This window comes from Delphinapterus leucas, chromosome 7 (assembly GCF_059928025.1).
Source record: "Delphinapterus leucas isolate spDelLeu-1000000601 "Yukka" chromosome 7, BTC_Dleu_Yukka2, whole genome shotgun sequence".
NCBI classification, from domain to species: Eukaryota; Metazoa; Chordata; class Mammalia; order Artiodactyla; family Monodontidae; genus Delphinapterus; species Delphinapterus leucas.
Genome location: NC_143135.1, coordinates 101548596 through 101566256, shown reverse-complemented (window position 1 = coordinate 101566256; position 17661 = coordinate 101548596). Strand labels below are relative to the sequence as shown.

Genomic DNA, 17661 nt, shown 5'->3' with positions numbered 1-17661 from the left:
ACACATCTAAAGCTGCAGAAATTTAAGTCAAGCTTAACCCTTCAGAAGACAAGACACAAGACACTAGGAAACTTGTAACAGACTTGGTGGGAAAATACAGACGCTTTAACAGGTAGGAGAGGTTCACCAAGGTCTTAACTAAGTTCTGGGAAAGCATTTTCTGCTGACAAACTGATAAATAGTAGAACAGGAAACAGTATACCTCTCATTTCACTGTGTGCTGTCGATGAGCCATTTAGCTGGCCTTCTGAGCCATTTAGCTGGCCTTCTCTTACCATCCCTGCTAAACAGAACATACACCAGTATCAGATATTGGGCTGAAAAGCTAGAACTATTAATAATAGAAAAGCAACCAACTAAAGGGAGATGAAAGTACATGGTCTGACTAAGAAGGGTGCCGTTATTTAGGAATGCACACATTAGGCACGACAGTAAACCAGTTAGTCTTCACACTGCTGTATTAAACAACAGGGAAGCAGTGAGGTCCCTGAGTACACGGACATTACTTGTGAACAAAACAAGTGTGCTTGCTGTCCCTAACTAGTCCAGGAGGCCAAGTTTAGGTAAAAAAAACTACTCCAGCTGGGGTCAGGAAGCAGCGTGCAAGGAGGCAAATTCAACCAAGTACAAGAGTGAAAAGGAAGCAGCGTGCAAGGGGGCAAATTCAACCAAGTAGAAGAGTGAAAAGTAGCAGACACGCCCACACTATAAAATGGGTTTAGAGCTGTGCCGTCCCACTGGCCACATGTGCTGTTTAGTTTTAAATTAAATTAAAAATTCTGTTCCTCAGGGAACTCCCTGGTGGTCCAGTGGTTAGGACTCCAAGCTTCCACTGCAGGGACCTGGGTTCAATCCCTGGGTGGGGGACTAAGATCCCGCAAGCCAAGTGGTGCGGCCAGGAGAAAAAAAAAAATTCTGTTCCTCAGTCACACTAACCACACTTCAAATGCTCAATGGTCACATGCGGCTTGTGGATACAGTACTGGACAGAGAAGATTACAGAATATTTCTATCATTGCAGAAAATTCTATTGGACAGCACTGGGATAGATAATGTATAGGAAGAGGTTTAAATCTGAACACACGGGAGGAAAGAATAGCAATCAGAAACACGGCCAATTAGAATATAAACAAAAGACAGCACCCAAACACGCAAATTGGTATTCCTCTCTTGGAAAGCACTTTAGCAATATTTATCAACCACTAAAATGTTCATGCCCTTTGACCTAGTAATTATACTGAGAACCCATCCTACTGGCAAAAGGAAAAACTGTACCATTCATTACAACAGTGCTTACAATAGAAAAAACTAGATACTGCCTAACATAGGGGAATAATTAGGTAACTGTGACATCCACACTGGATTATAACACAGTCATTAAAAACACTGGTTATGGGCATTTTTTACAGAACCAGAACAAAAAATCTTAAAATTTGTATGGAGACACAAAAGACCCCGAATAGCCAAAGCAGTCTTGAGGGAAAAAAAAAGAGCTGGAGGAATCTGACTCCCTGACTTCAGACTATACTACAAAGCTACGGTAATCAAGACAATATGGTACTGGCACAAAAACAGAAATATAGATCAATGGAACAGGATAGAAAGCCCAGAGATAAACCCACGCACCTATGGTTAACTAATCTATGACAAGGGAGGCAAGGATATACAGTGGAGAAAAGACAGTCTCTTCAATAAGTGGTGCTGGGAAACATGGACAGCTACATGTAAAAGAATGAAATTAGAACACTCCCTAACACCATACACAAAAATAAACTCAAAATGGATTAGAGACCTAAATGTAAGACCGGACACTATAAAACTCTTAGAGGAAAACATAGGAAGAACACTCTTTGACATAAATCACAGCAAGATATTTTTTGATTCAGCTCCTAGAGTAATGGAAATAAAAACAAAAATAAATGGGACCTAATGAAACTTAAAAGCTTTTGCACAGCAAAGGAAACTACGAACAAGACGAAAAGAAAACCCTCGGAATGAGAGAAAATATTTGCACATGAATCAACGGACAAAGGATTAATCTCCAAAATATATAAACAGCTCATGCAGCTCAATATTAAAAAAACAAACAACCCAATCCAAAAATGGGCAGAAGACCTAAATAGACATTTCTCCAAAGAAGACATACAGATGGCCAAGAAGCACATGAAAAGCTGCTCAACATCACTAATCAGAGAAATGCAAATCAAAACTACAATGAGGTATCACCTCACACCAGTTAGAATGGGCATCATCAGAAAATCTACAAACGACAAACACTGGAGAGGGTGTGGAGAAAAGGGAACCCTCCTGCACTGTTGGTGAGAATGTAAATTGATACAGCCACTATGCAGAACAGTATGGAGGTTCCTTAAAAAACTAAAAATAGAATTACCATATGACCCAGCAATCCCACTACTGGGCGTATACGCAGAGAAAACCATAATTCAAAAAGACACATGCACCCCAATGTTCACTGCAGCACTATTTACAATAGCCAGGTCATGGAAGCAACCTAAATGCCCATCGACAGACGAATGGATAAAGAAGATGTGGTACATATATACAATGGAGTACTATTACTCAGCCATAAAAAGGAGCGAAATTGGGTCACTTGTAGAGACGTGGATGGATCTAGACTGTCATACAGAGTGAAGTAAGTCAGAAAGAGAAAAACAAATATCGTACTATATTAACACATGTATGTGGAACCTAGAAAAACGGTCCAGATGAACCAGTTTTCAGGGCAGAAACGGACACAAAGATGTAGAGAACAAACGTATGGACACCAAGGGGGGAAAGCCACGGGGGGTGGTGGTGGGATGAATTGGGAGATTGGGATTGACACATCTACACTAATATGTATAAAATAGATAACTAATAAGAACCTGCTGTATAAAAAATAAATAAAATAAAATTCAAAATAAATAAATAAAAGGTTACATTTTAAATTTAAAAAAAAAGGTCCATATGAAAAAAAATCTAAAAAAAAATACTGGTTATGAAGACTGCAGCCATGTGGGAAAATGTATGATGTATCACTGAATAAAAAAAAGGACCAGGGGGCTTCCCTGGTGGCACAGTGGTTAAGAATCCGCCTGCCAATGCATGGGACATGGGTTCGAGCCCTGGTCCGGGAAGAACCCACATGCCGCGAGCAACTAAGCCCATGCACCACAACTACTGAGCCAGTGCTCTAGAGCCCACGAGCCACAACTACTGAAGCCCACGTTCCTAGAGCCCATGCTCTGCAACAAGAGAAGCCACCACAATAAGAAGCCCGCGCAGTGCAACGAAGAGTAGCCCCTGCTCGCCACAATTGGAGAAAGCCCACATGCAGCAACAAAGACCTAATGCAGCCAAAAATAAGTTAATTAAAAAAAAAAAAGTACCAGGAGTGTATGTGTACTTTGTTTACAGCCATGAAGAAATGCACAAGGAAAACTTACCTGAAATATACCAAAGTAACTGCTTCTGTTACAGTAATGAATTATAAAAGATTATTTTCCTTTCCCCATTACTTGGTTTTTCTGAAATAAATGTACCGGGATCCTACAGAATCTTTTGAACCCAAGTAATTCTCACTATGCAAAAGCGAGTACACAGCACAATGCAAGGCACACAGCAAGAGGCCAGGGTTAAAAAAAGAAAACATCAGCAAAAGACCTCGGACCTCTCATCGGTATTTATCTATAGAGAATCAAAACATAACCACGGATGGAAGGTAAGCTTGACCTGTCTCAAAACAAAAAAGTGTTTTTAACCTAAAACCGCTCTGCTAGATTTTAGATCACAAACTTAGCTGACCATTCTAATAAAGCCCCTGGCCACGCTGAAAATCCTTGATTTTTAACAATTCACAATACCTTAATGAGTGATAACTTTGAGAAGAGCTGCTCTGTTAGGAAGCCCATGCAGCTAATGAAAGAGTCTGTGCTGCTCCACAATACTTCTGATGGTTTTTGTCAAGAAAAGACACAGTGTAAGAGGAACAGCTGTCCAGCAGGATTTTGTTCTTTTCCACCCTAGCATCTTCCCCGGGTGGAATAGCTCAGAACGCAGATCAAAAGAAATAAGTAGAGCTTGGCTATGTATTCCTTGCCCAGTGGAAAAAGCCTACCGAGAGTCCTATGTGTGGGCAAACAGCAGAAGAATCTGGAACACTGCAGGACAGCAGAAAACATACCCGCAAGAAAGAATAGCAAATTGTTTTCACAAAAGAGATAAACCAGAAGATTTGTCTTTTTAAGGGTTTTTTAAAAAAGTCTTCTGGAAAAAGGGTAGACTTAGTTTTCAGTGTTCAGTTATGGTGATGCCTTTTACAGACCTTGTTCCATCGAAACACAGCCATGGATAATAAGAGCTTATGGAATTTCTCATCACAGGAGAATTCCACTTGAAGCAATCTGATTCAGAAGAGAAACCTGGGATTGATTATTGGGTACAGGACAATTAAATCAATCTATTAATCTACTAATAGATTAATAAATAAATTAATTAATAGATCAATTTAATCTACTAAATTACCTGTACCTTAACAGGCTCCCTAACATGTATTCAGATTGACAATGAAAATGAATACTGGCACATGACTTTTCAAGAACATATTCTACATACAGCAGGAAAGTTCCTTTGGAACTGTGTGGTGAGTCAGAATGGCCATACCCTGAGGCCCGGCTTTATTCAAACTGAGATTTTAAAAAGCATTCTCCAATTTAGCTATACCAAAAGGTTTTGCATTTTGTAGATTAACTGAGAACTTGCCTGGAGCCATTAATAAACTGAACCTTTTTTTTATCCCCATTTGGCTTTCCTGTTAGAACCTGGAGGTAAAATGTCAAGTGAGTGGTACCCCTAACCTCTGACTTTAATTCCACCGTAACAGTTTCCAAATAGCATTTTCAAAGTGTGTTTTTTATTTTTCTGTTTATAAAGACAACGCATAATCATAGAAAATGCTAACATAGAAACAAAATATTAAAAAAAACACATTAAATCCTACTTCATAGAGATAACCACAGTTAATTTAGTAAACTTCATTCCAGATATTTCTCATACAAGCACACAAAAATAGACTATATCTACAATTTTGTATGCCAGGGACTGACCATGGTGGCATTTTACAACCGTTTTTTTTTTTTTTGTCACTCACAGTATTATATCTCTGACATTATTTTGGCCAGTAAAAGCATTTTTTCTTTTATGGCTTCTTATATATTTCATCAATTAATAAATGGCGTATTTATAGAATCCCCCATTTTCTGGAACATTTTAGATTGCTTCCAATTTTTGCCATTTATCTACAACACTGATTACATCCCTACACTTGTATCTTTGCGCAACTGTGTAGTATAATTGTGCAAGTATCCCGTGATCTCCTTAGGAGAAACTTCTCCTGAGATAAATTGTATCAAGTGGGATTTCTGGGTCAAAGGTTTTAAACTTCTGAACATATTCCAAATTTCCCCTTCAGAAAAGTTGTACTAACTTTACCTTCTCACCAATACTACATGAATGTATTTATTCCTTTCCTCACGGCCTTAGCCGAAAGGGAGTTATCATTCTTCTCTATTTTGAAATCTAAATTCTAATTGCATTTCACTGATTAATCTGAAGACTAAGCCGCCATCTCCCTTCATAATCTGGTTAGGATTATATTCCTCATCGGTGATGACTTTACCCACCACAAACACATAAGAGGCTGAAGAGCGGTTGCCCTCCGACCCCTCTCAGTCTCAAAACGCATCTTACCTGACCTTCCCCTTGTGGAGATCTCACATGTCAGTCGCTTGAAATACTCTGGAAGGTCAGCATATTCATTTCCATAGGAGATGACTTTAATCCCTTTGTCCAGCATGTTTTCTCGAAGCTTCTTGAACTCGTCCACGTCTCCTCTCCGAACCAGCATGAAATGTTCTAAGTCAGATTTGTGCTTGACAGCCTCCAGAAAAAGGGCTTGGAAAGTGGTGTCATCCACAGTCCAGCCACAGCCCAGGAAAAGGAACGACTTGTTTTCATAGAGCTTCTGAATCTCTCTCTTGTAGGAAAAGAAACATATTAATGACATGTGAAGACATGTCTGAAACAAGAGTCAACAAGGTCATAACTGCTGCATTTAGCAGACTGTGATGACCGATTAACCAGCATTTAAGAGGGGAGATGCATCCCCGTGAAGGAGTCTGACCTCCTCCTTGTTTATTATTGTAACTTGATGACTGTCCTAAAACTGTATCTTTACCTGGAATTCTCCTGCAGGCTCTCTGGTCTATGCCTTACAGTTTATTTTTTAGATCTATGTGTCCAGAGGCCATAAGGCAATGAGTAGTCTTCAGTATAGCTTACTCTTCCCATTTTCTTGAGCATATGTGCCTTTTTTGCTTAACAGAATAAGCCGTGGATAACTAGAGAATTCCATCACCAGATTTGCTCAAAGAAAGCCTGACACTTAGAATATTAATATATACATGTGTGTATACATTTATATACGCGCGTGTGTGTGTGTGTGTATATATATATCTCACACACTACACATATATAAATATAAAAATATTAGAAATGATAGTGATGACAGATGCAGCTATAACACATGTCAGGGAAAGAACAGGTGAAAAAAGCTCCCCTTATGCTTTAGAAAACATCACATTTTCTTGGTCTTTTTTCACAAAGAAAGCCTCCATTTTATCACCCTATCCAAATTTTTCTCTATGTTTTCCAGTGAGCAATAAGTGAATAAGTGTGATGATTCAATATAAAACCATCACCATTTATATAAAATCTCTTTAGAATGTATGCCCTAGTAGTGATTGGTCAGTGAACAGCTGCATAAATTAGTTTTGGCATAGAGAGGGCCATTAACACTATATATACCAAACGACGAAGGGCAGTAAGTCTTCTCTGTATGTGAAAATGACACCAATAACAGAGTGCCATCTGTTGGGTGTCAAACAAGAACAAAGTAAAACCTCAGAGTTTGACACCTGAAGAGATGTCTGACATTTCCAAAGATGGCATGTACACCCACAAGTTAAGAAGCACAGGAAAGAATGCTTGGCCTTCCTTTTTTTTTTTTTTCCGCCTTGCCATATGGCACGTGGGATCTTAGCTCCCCGACCAGGGACAGAACCCGAGCCCCTTACATTGGAAGCACAGAGTCTTAACCACTGGACCCCCAGGGAAGTCCCGGCCTTCCAGTTTTCATTAATGAGAAGAAACTGTTATCACTGGAAGACCAGTGGTGTATTTAGAGGTTTCCCAGGAAGGTTTTCCCGAGAGCGGCAAGGTCAGCACCACTCACCATAACTTCAGTGTTCCTGAGCACATTCTGATACCCAGCTGGGTGAAGGACAATGCCACTAGGGTTGGTGTAGACCCCATGAATGTGCAAGACGCTCAGCTTCCGCTTCTCCTGAGCCCACTCGAGGACCTGCACAACACAAACACAGCTCAGCCAGGCGGGCAGGGCTGAGCACTTGCTTCAAGGTCCCAATGGGTAAGAGGCTCTTCTGAGGACTAGGCTTCTGACATAACTCTCCAGCTTCCTGATACTTACAGGCCAAGAATGTGGCCACCCGACGTGGCCTCCCTTTCTACTTCAGGCATGACTGTTAGGAATGAGGGCAGCAAGTCTGGTGATTTCTCTTTGAAAGTAACAAGCAAAAATTAGAATTTGTTTGTCATAATTTGCAGGAACCACAGGGCTCTTTTCACTGGTGACATACATGACAGCTCTGGATGACCATTTCAGGAAGGACCCCCGAGAGGTCAAACCTTGTATCGATGCCCTGGTCTAGTCCCCTTTCACACTTACTCCAGGCTTGGCCACATGGCTTGCTTTAGCCGACGGGGCATTAGCAGACAAGAGCAGAAGCTTGGAAAATGTTGGCACAGTGAGTCTTCTTTCTCTTTTGCTGCTTGTGGAACCCAGCTACCATGTGAAGAAGCCTGATGGCCCAGCCGACTGCCTGCACCAACAGACATGCAAGCAAGGCCATCTAACACCACCTAGTCTGGCCCCCAGAGGACTGCAGCCATGTGTGTCACTTGCAAAACCGGCAGAACTGTCCAGCTGAGCCGATCAGCCCAGCTCAAGTAGCAAATTCACATTATCACGGGCAAATAAAACATTGTTTTAAACCACAAAGTTTTCAGGGTAATTTCTTGTGCAGCAATTGATAAGCGATAAAAGAATCACTTCAGTCACCTCCGAGTTACCTAAAAGGCTACCAATGAAGAACGATTATTTAGATGACAGTGATAATAAGGGCCAACTGGATCCCATGTTTCCATTTTCCCAAGGACTTGAGACAGTATAAATTTATTAACATTCTAGAGAAATAAGGTATGGATTAGGGAAAAACAGTCAGGAGGCACAGAGATTTAGAATTAGAGTATTACCAGGCTCTATTCTGACTGCCAGTCAATGGCTTTAACCCTTAAACTTCAATACTGCCCCTAATGTGGACTAAAATACAAAGCAAATCTTGAGACTCCAGGGTGAAAATGAGAAGGAAAATTTCAAGTCTGATTGATACCCATAACTTTAAAAAGGCCCTTATGCTTTTGATGCTGGTCATGATCTTTGGAGATTGTATCAGAAACAGCATGGAAGCTGTTTCTTGCCATTCATTTTTTAATTTCATTCAAACATTTATAAATTCAAAAAATATTTACTGAGCACCTACTATGTACCCAGTACTATCTTAGGCATTAGGGTAAGAAGGGCTGACATGGTTCCTGTCCAAATGGGGTTGCTATTCCTCTGGGGCAAACAGGCAGAAAACAAACAAACCAAGATGAAAATGGAAAGTTATATCAAGTGCTTCATTGAAAATATGAACCAATCCGAAAAAAAAAAAAAAAAAAAAAAAAAAAAGAAAATATGAACCAAAAAATAAGGGTGGGTCCTTTCTTAATTAGGATGGTCAGAGAAGACCTCTCAGAGGAAGTGATTCGTAAGTGAAGACTTGCAGGTGAAGAAGGAGCTGGCCATACAAAGCATGGAGGCAGCAGGTAGAAAACACTCCAGCCAGAGAAAACCAGTCTTTTTGGCACCATTTCTCTAAATTGGATTTCCTTTTACGACTCGACTTCAAGGTCAGCAAAATCACAAGACTGGCATTATAGCAGAGGCAGTACTGTGACATGAGTGCCCGTGGGGGAGTCATTTGTCTCTTCAAACTCTACTTAGCTGGGCCCTAAGTGGGACACAAAGGCAGGCTCCCAGGAAAACGAAGTATGAAGGCAAATTACAAAACCTACAGGGCAGGACAAATGAGACCCTGTGGCGGTTTATTATCTGTTTGGTTTTTTCCCCCCCCTCCTTCTTCAATCATTAAGTCTCTGACACCTTTTTATGGCAATGAAAACATTTTCCCTTTTATGGCTTCAGTGTATTTCATCAATTAAATGGTGTTATCTACAGAATATCCCATTAGTGCTAGATTTCAAATTACAACCTCTTGTGACCATTCTAATAAAAGCCTTCTCTCATTAGATGACATAGATGGACATCAGTAATTCCATATTATGGGAGATGGCTTAGGTATAGTATGGGCTACATTAAAAAAAGAAGTCTGCTGAGGTGTTCTTTGAATACTAATCTCAACCCAGCTGTCATTTGGCTTGAAACGTGCTCTTCAGACATCAAAAAGTAGCTTCCGTACATTTCCAACAGATGCCATGAAGAATATATCCTAACAGAGAACTCTAAATCAATACTGCACCCACCTGATATTATCTAGTGTTAAAAGATTTAGATTTCACAGTTCAAATGGCTTCCTATAATCTTGCTTAAAATCGGGTGAAACTGTCAAAACTCACAGAACTGAACACTTTTAAGATCTGTGCTTTTAAAGATGTACATTGATTTTTATCTCAAAAAACTAAAATCCAACCAGGGATAACAGTCTCCCTTTCTACCTCTCCATAAATGCCAGTACTATACAATATCCCAACCAGAAAACAGTATTTCTCATGAGGATACAATCCACTGGCCTGAAGAGATAAACTAATCCTTTACTTTTTACCTTCTTCTCATCAGTAAGGTCAAGGGATTCGAGTTGTTTTCCCTGATCTGCTGCATACAGTTCCAGGAGATTGTCAAAATTTGTAGTTAATACCAGGGCTCCATTTTCCATCAGGTGGAGAACTGACTGAAGTAGCTGTTTACCAGAATCTTCCATCTTTGACTCCAAGTCATCAAATACTTCATATAAACAGTCCTTGAAAAATGTGGATCGAACATTACTAGTACGCTGGGGAGGGATATAAGAGAGATAAGTTAGTTCTAGCATTTTGGTAGGTCATTTGTTTTCATTAAATAACAGCAACTTTTTGAAGAGTGCTTTGCACTTATACTGTCTCTGGGACTTCCCTGGCGGTCCAGTGGTTAAGACTCTGTGCTTCCACTGCAGGAGACACGGGTTTGATCCCTGGACGGGGAACTAAGATCCCACATGCCGCGCAGCATGGCCAAAATATTAAAAAAAAAAAAAAAAAAAAGTAAAATACTGTCTCCCTCACAGGGTTCTAATAAGGAAAACAGGAGTATACAGGCCAACTGCCAGCCCCACACTTCAGCACACAGCAAGTGATCCACACTACTACATCATATGCAAAGAAGCACACGCTCTCTAAATAGGCATTTTTATAGAATGAAGAAGATGGGCATGGCGAGGAGAGGTGACTACTGTCCAGACTAAAGGAAAACTGGGGCAGAAAGCACAGCTCCAACTACCCTTTGAGCAGGCCTCAGGTAAGAATACTTTCTGTTAAACTTTCCTTATCTAGGGAATAACCACTAAAAGACAGCTCTAAATGTGGTTTAACATGTCTTTTTCTAATCCTAGGTGCTTTTTACAGATGCTGATGGATTTAGGACAGACTGCTTACCTTCTCCCTGCCTGTTTTTTTCCCTGGTATAATTCAGCCACTTGTTTACAAGGCTGCTAGGGAGAATATTCAGTACACGATAATGGTTACCAAAAATCTTTATTTTGCAACTGTTAAAAATACCAAAACTAATCAGTTCTGAACAGACTCCCTATTTCTTAACAAATGGTTCATTTAGATAACTGTTTTCCCGGGTTTGTTTTGAATACTACATGTAAATATCCCTGAGAACTAATGAGGAAATATAATACCAATCTCAAGTGGGAAGTTGGCTTTCTAACTTAAAAGGCAAAGAGATCCCTAGGACAAAAGGAATTTGAAACAGGAAAGTAACTATGCAGTGTGCTATGACAAATATCTGATCCCTATCTTATTCTTGCAACACCATTCCATTAGATAATATCTAAGCAAGAATCAGTTCTTAAAGGCCCCATTATTCCCCATTCAAACTCCAAGTAACTGCAATTAGCTGCTAGATAGCAGACTAGCCATAATCCTCCTGTTATCCTCAAAGTAGTCTCCCTACCCTCCTGGTTTGCCTTGTATACCTTTCTAATAGCACTATGCGCCGATAAAGATCTGTTTCCACGGAACCACGTAAGTAGGTTCATAACGCACACTTCAATTTGCCAAATGTGCTTCCTATTTTTTTCAAAGTATTTTACAAAATTATCCATTTTTTCATTATACCTTCCAAGTGAATGGTAAATTATTTTCACAGGAGAAAAATGAGAGCACAGAGGTGAAACAGTACCTCTGCCTGGTGATGACACACCCAGAAGTTTGTCTAGTTCTGTCGATCGCTGTTCGATGCTCTACATTTACCACAAGACAGGCTTCTCACTGTACCCTGTTGTCAGTGGGCTCAGACTCCTTTCTAGGGCTAACTAGATGGAACAGCCCACGATTTATGTGGCTAAGAATGTGGGTCACGTTTTTCAACTTCTGTCCGCTCTCTTTACATCATGGCATAAATTATTACGTCACATATTAGCAGCCCACAGGCAACCAAGTAGGGACTCTTAACACTTAATCAGAATGAACAATCTGATCAGAAACGAACAGTGAAGAAACTGAATTTCACTACATGCAAGAGTCAACTACTATTGAATGCCAGGCACTGTTCTAGATTTGTTATAAAAAATATGGTGCCCCTTTAATGTCCATCAACATTACGATCCATGTACCCTATAATCTTGCAATCTCATTTTTAGGAATATATCCCACAGACGTAATTGCAAACAAATAAAATGACATATGCAACATTATCACTGCTCTGTTGCCTGTGACAGTAAAAGACTGGAAATAAGCCAAGTATCCATATACAGGAAACTGGTATGGAAAGATGTCCAGGATATACTGTCACATAAAACAAACAAGTACACAGCAGTATGTCTAGAATGCTACCTGTTGACATGGGGGTGGAAGCAATGAAATAAGAATAAATAGAATCCTATTTGCTTGTTTTTACAGAAAAGAACACTGGAAGGATACTCAAAAAGGGTGGTGACCAACTGGGGGCAAGTCGGGGAAAGGAGGCAGACAAAGCCATGGGTGCGAGTGAGATGCCATGATGGATGTACACCTTTTATATCATTTTGTATTTGTGCAATGTGTATAAACAATACAATACCCATTCAAAAACTGAAAATTAAGTTTAAAATTAAAGAATACGGTGACTTTAAGAACTTCCTCATCTTTCATACCTTCATTTTGTACTCTGGTTCATACACACACGGTTAAACAACATTAATAAGCCAGCACCAGTTTAATTATCATGCACACAGATAAACACCTGGGTATACGAACAGGTAAGCATGGGTGTGTGACTTCCTTGCTTCTAAGAAAAGAAATACAGAAGGTTAAATAAAGTCTGGAAATAAAAGTCATGAGCCACTTATTTTAGCTAACTATCTTTGGGTCCTCTTTCAGTTATTACATTTTGCATATCAACACAGACAGGAAGGAAAGCGGCTTCTATAGCTGCATCTACTTCCTCAGACTTAAAATCAACTTCTTCTCTCTTGAAACAGGTGACCCGAGAACTGAATTTCCCACAAATGGCCTCTCTAAGTAAAGACAAAAGAATGAAAACAAACAAGGAGGTTCCAAGGTCAAAAGGAAATGCCAAACTCCCACACATATTTACGGACATTTTCTCATTCATTTAAAACAGTGAACTGAATCCAATGTTGCTTCATTTCCTCCTACCCTGTAACTCCCATCCTTCTGATCCCAGACATAGTAAAAACTACAAAAAAAATCCTGACTCATTTTCACCAAGGTTATTAACATTTACAGTGCATTTACTATGTGCCAGACACTTCCCATACATTTTCTCACTTATTTTTCAAGTGGGATAAGTAGCATTATCCCAGTTTTACAGGTGCAAAAATAGATTCTGAGACCTTAAGTGATTTGCCCAGGGTTCCAGTGCCTTTAAAAATGGCACAGTCTTTCCAGTTCTGAAACCCAAAATTTTTGCAATGGCATTTCCCTACTGTAAGAAACTGGCTCAGTAGAAGGGCCTATTAACCCTGTCATGTCACTGTTGTTTGTTAGATTCTTAAAAAATAAACCAAAAAAACCAACAACAAAAAAAAACCCCAAAAAAGGACATTTTCAAAGACACACAAAAGTAAAAAGGAGAGTATTATCTCTCCCCGCTTCCACAGTGCTCCCCCCAACCCCCCTGCTCCCAAGTACCAATTTCAACAATTATCACACATGGCCAATCCTGTTTAACCTAAACTCCCCTCCACCATATCCCACCCCCTTCACTGAATTTTTTCTGAAGGAATTCCCAGGCATCATATCATTCAGACACTTCAACAGTTTCCTTAAAGATAAGGATTCTCATTTACATATAAAAAACAGTCTGCAAAACCACTATCACACCTAAAAAAATGCAATAATATTAATTCCTTAATAGCAAATACTCAGAGAGTCTTCATATTTCCCCAAATGTGTGTTATGTGTGTGTCTCTCTTTTAAGCCTTTGGGTTGCCTATATTTTTTCCTTACATATCCCCTATTGGAGTGGTTTTCAAAATGTGGCCCATGGATCCCATGGATTCCTAAGATTCTTTTTTTTTTTAAATAGTTTATTTCTTTACTTATTTCTTTTTGGCTGCGTTGGGTCTTCGTTGCTGCGCGCGGGCTTTCTGTAGTTGCGGCGAGCGGGGGCTACTCTTCATTGTGGTGCGCGGGCTTCTCATTGCAGTGGCTTCTCTTGCTGTGCGGCACAGGCTCTAGGCGCGCGGGCTTCAGTAGTTGCGGCTCGTGGGCTCAGTATTTGTGGCTCACGGCCTCTAGAGCGCAGGCTCAGTAGTTGTGGCGCACGGGCTTAGCTGCTCCGTGGCATGTGGGATCTTCCCGGACCAGGGCTCGAACCCATGTCCCCTGCATTGGCAGGTGGATTCTTAACCACTGTGCCACCAGGGAAGCCCTCCTAAGATTCTTTAAGGGGTCTGCAAAGTCAAAATTATTTTCATAATGGTATTAAGGCGATACTTGTCTTTCAAACTGTATTAATATTTACACTGATGGTACAAAAGCAATGGCAGGTAAAACTGCTGGTGCCTTGGCATGAATCAGGACACAGGCACAGTGGAACCCAGCTGTGCCAGTAATCACAGTAGTACTCTTCACTACCAAAGACTTACAGTAAGAAAAGAATGCCAGTTTCACTTAAGAATGTCCTGTAAAATGAAGCAGTAAAAAGTATTAATTGTACTAAATACTGACCCTCAAGTACATGTCGTAATATTCTGTGTAAAGAAAAACAGGAAGTACACACAAAGCACTTCCCTGATGGGGGTCTTGAGGCCAGACACTCACGTGATTATTTTGAGTTTTAAACTGAACTAGCCACCTTTTTTTCATCAAACATCATTTTTACTTGAAAGAATGACTGGCAGACAAACTATGATTATTCAGATTTGGGTATTCTCAGCATTCTTGCAAAAATAAATGAAGTGAGCCTGTCATTTCGAGGAAAAACTAGCCAATGATCGCTGCCATTGTTGCCAATGATGAAAGCTGAGCTTTCAAGCAAAAATCAGATTTTTAGAAAACTTTTATCTGCCACCATGAGCTTGACAGCTTCCAAATACCTTTGTGATGAGATTGGTGGTGATATTAATGGATGCAATTTTTTCGGATGGTGTAATGAAATGTGTCAAAATCTAGAAGATACGTACACCTCAGTGAAGCAGTATTTTCCCAATGGGTAATGTTACAAAACCATGCATGCGTAGAAGATGGATCATGGATCTTAATGCAACAGCATAAGGGAAGTTCAGATTCCATATCACCAATAACATGGATATGATCTGATATCAGATTCTTTATGGCTATTCATCTTTAGGAAGCCATCACTTACTGAATTTTTGGTGTAGTATCAACAACGAGTATCTACATTATCCAAAAAGACTATTAAAATACTTTTCTCTTTTCCAAGTATGTACCTGTAAGCCCTAATTTTTTTTGTATAGTCAAACCAAAACCTTCACAAAGACACCTGACTGACTACGTAAAGCAGATACGAGAATCCATTTTCAATTAAGCCAGACATTGAAGAGATTTGCAAAACGTGAAACGATACCACTCTTCTCACTAATTTATTTTTGTTTTTGGAAAATATAGTTGCTTTTGATAAGTACGTTGTTTATGTTAGCATGTAACAGGCTTATTATTATTTTTAAGTGAATTTAACATTTAAAAAATGTCTCAGTTTTAATTTTCAATATAGTGAATATGAATAGACATAACCCACATAAACAAGAGCTGTTTGAGATTCTCAGTAATTTTTAGGCGTATATAGGGGTCTTGAGACCAAAAAGTTTGATAATTGCTACTCTATTGGAACTGACACTACGACTACACTTTAAGGTGAATACTAAATCTTCATCCAAAGATAATTAGTGACTCCAGTTTGATGTTTGGTTGGTATACATTTATTGACACTGACTTTAAATCCTCTCATTACTTTCGATCATAACTAACCCACCTAGCAAGGTCATGCTTTCTAGTCTCAGGAGACCTTTTCAAAGGATGAATGAAGGGTCCAGCCAAGTGGCACGGCACCAGGCAGACAAGACTTGCTGGACTAATACAGCACTCTTTGTCCTCATGAGCTCTTTCTTTCTTTTTTCCCCCAGAAAGACAACATTTTTATTACCGGGCTGACACACTTCTTTAATACTTTTCCCTTATATTTTGGGTCTATATACTCTTTAATTACCTTTTTATATGACAACAATTTTGTATTTGTTTGAACATTAAAAAATTATGCTTTCTTCTTCTTTTCTCTCAAGTGTACTTCACAGATATTAACACAGCCACCCTCACTTTCATTGACTACTGTTTGAATCATACAGCTTTTCCATCCTCTTACCTTTATTTTTAACAGCTTTATTGAGATATGGTTCACATAACATACAATTCACCTATTTGAAGTGCACAATTCAGTGGTTATTTGTATATCCACAGATATGTGCAACTGTCACCACAGTCAATTATTATTATTTTTTTTGGCTGTGCCACGCGGCTTGCAGGTTCTCAGTACCCCGACCAGGGATTAAACCCCAGCTGCAGCAGTGAAAGCCCGAAATCCTAACCACTAGGCCACCAGGGAACTCCCCATCACAGTCAATTTTAGAAAATGTTCATCTCAAAAAGAAATCCCATCCCTTTAACTATCACCCTCCTGCCCTCCATCCCTGCTCCAGTCCTAGGCAACTACTAAACTACTTTCTGCTCTAACAGATTTCCCTACTCTGGACATTTCGTATGAGTGGAATCCTCTAACATGTGGTCTTTTGTGACTGGCTTCCTCTCGGCATAATGTTTTAAAGGTTCATTCACATTGCACCATGTATCAGTACTTGATTCCTTTTTATTGGCAAGTAATAGTCTATTGTGTGAATATGCCACATTTTGTTTATCTATTTGACAGCAGTTGGACATCTGCACTATTTCCAGCTTTCGTCTATTATGAGTAATGTTATAAGATCTGTTTATAAGTCTTTGTATGGACATACACTTTCATTTCTCTTGGGGGTGTGTGTGTGTGTGTGTGTGTATGCACAAGTGGAATCGCTGGGTCATATGACAACTCTATTTATTTGTTTGAGAAACGGCCAGACTATTTTCCATCCTGTCTGCACCACTTCACAATCCCAGCAGCGTACGAGGGTTACAGTTTCTCCACAGCCTCGTCAACATTTATTACCCAACTCTTTGATTCTAGCTGTCCCAGTGTGTGTAAAGTGGTATCTGACACAGTTTCTGATTTGCATTTTTCTAATGACTAATGATGTCAAGCATCTTTTCATACACTTATTGGTTATTTGTATATCTTCCTTGGAGAAATGTCTATTCAAATCCTTTGCCATTTAAAAACTGGATTATTTTAAATGCTGGAGAGGGTGGGGGTGCGAATGTAAACTGGTGCAGCCACTATGGAAAACAGTATGGAGGTTCCTCAAATAGAGCTACCATATGACCCAGCAATCCCACTCCTGGGCATATATCTGGAGAAAACTCTAATTCAAAAAGACACACGCACCCCTATGTTCACAGCAGCACTATTTACAATAGTCAAGACATGGAAGCAACCTAAATGTCCATCCACAGATGAATGGATAAAGAAGATGTGGTACATATACACAATGATACTACTCGGCCATAAAAAAGGATGAGATAATGCCATTTGCAGCAACATGGATAGACCTAGAGATTACCATAGTAAGTAGGTCAGACAGAGAAAGA

The 17661-nt window shown here is 39.7% G+C and overlaps 1 protein-coding gene across 4 annotated transcripts in view; it reads right to left on the bottom strand.

Moving 5' to 3' along the window:
• Positions 1-17661, bottom strand: part of SIRAL1 (SIR2 antiphage like 1) — a 46379-nt gene that overhangs the window by 923 nt on the left and 27795 nt on the right. For 2 of the 4 annotated variants that reach the window (XM_022556185.3, XM_022556181.3), the window contains exons 4-7: positions 10023-10250; positions 7292-7420; positions 5749-6034; positions 203-283 (exon numbers count right to left, since the gene is read on the bottom strand). In XM_022556185.3, the coding sequence (XP_022411893.1) occupies positions 203-283; positions 5749-6034; positions 7292-7420; positions 10023-10250 (724 nt within the window). The remainder of the gene's footprint in view (positions 1-202; positions 284-5748; positions 6035-7291; positions 7421-10022; positions 10251-17661) is intronic. The other 2 variants (XM_089915800.1, XM_089915801.1) reach the window with 2 other exon arrangements.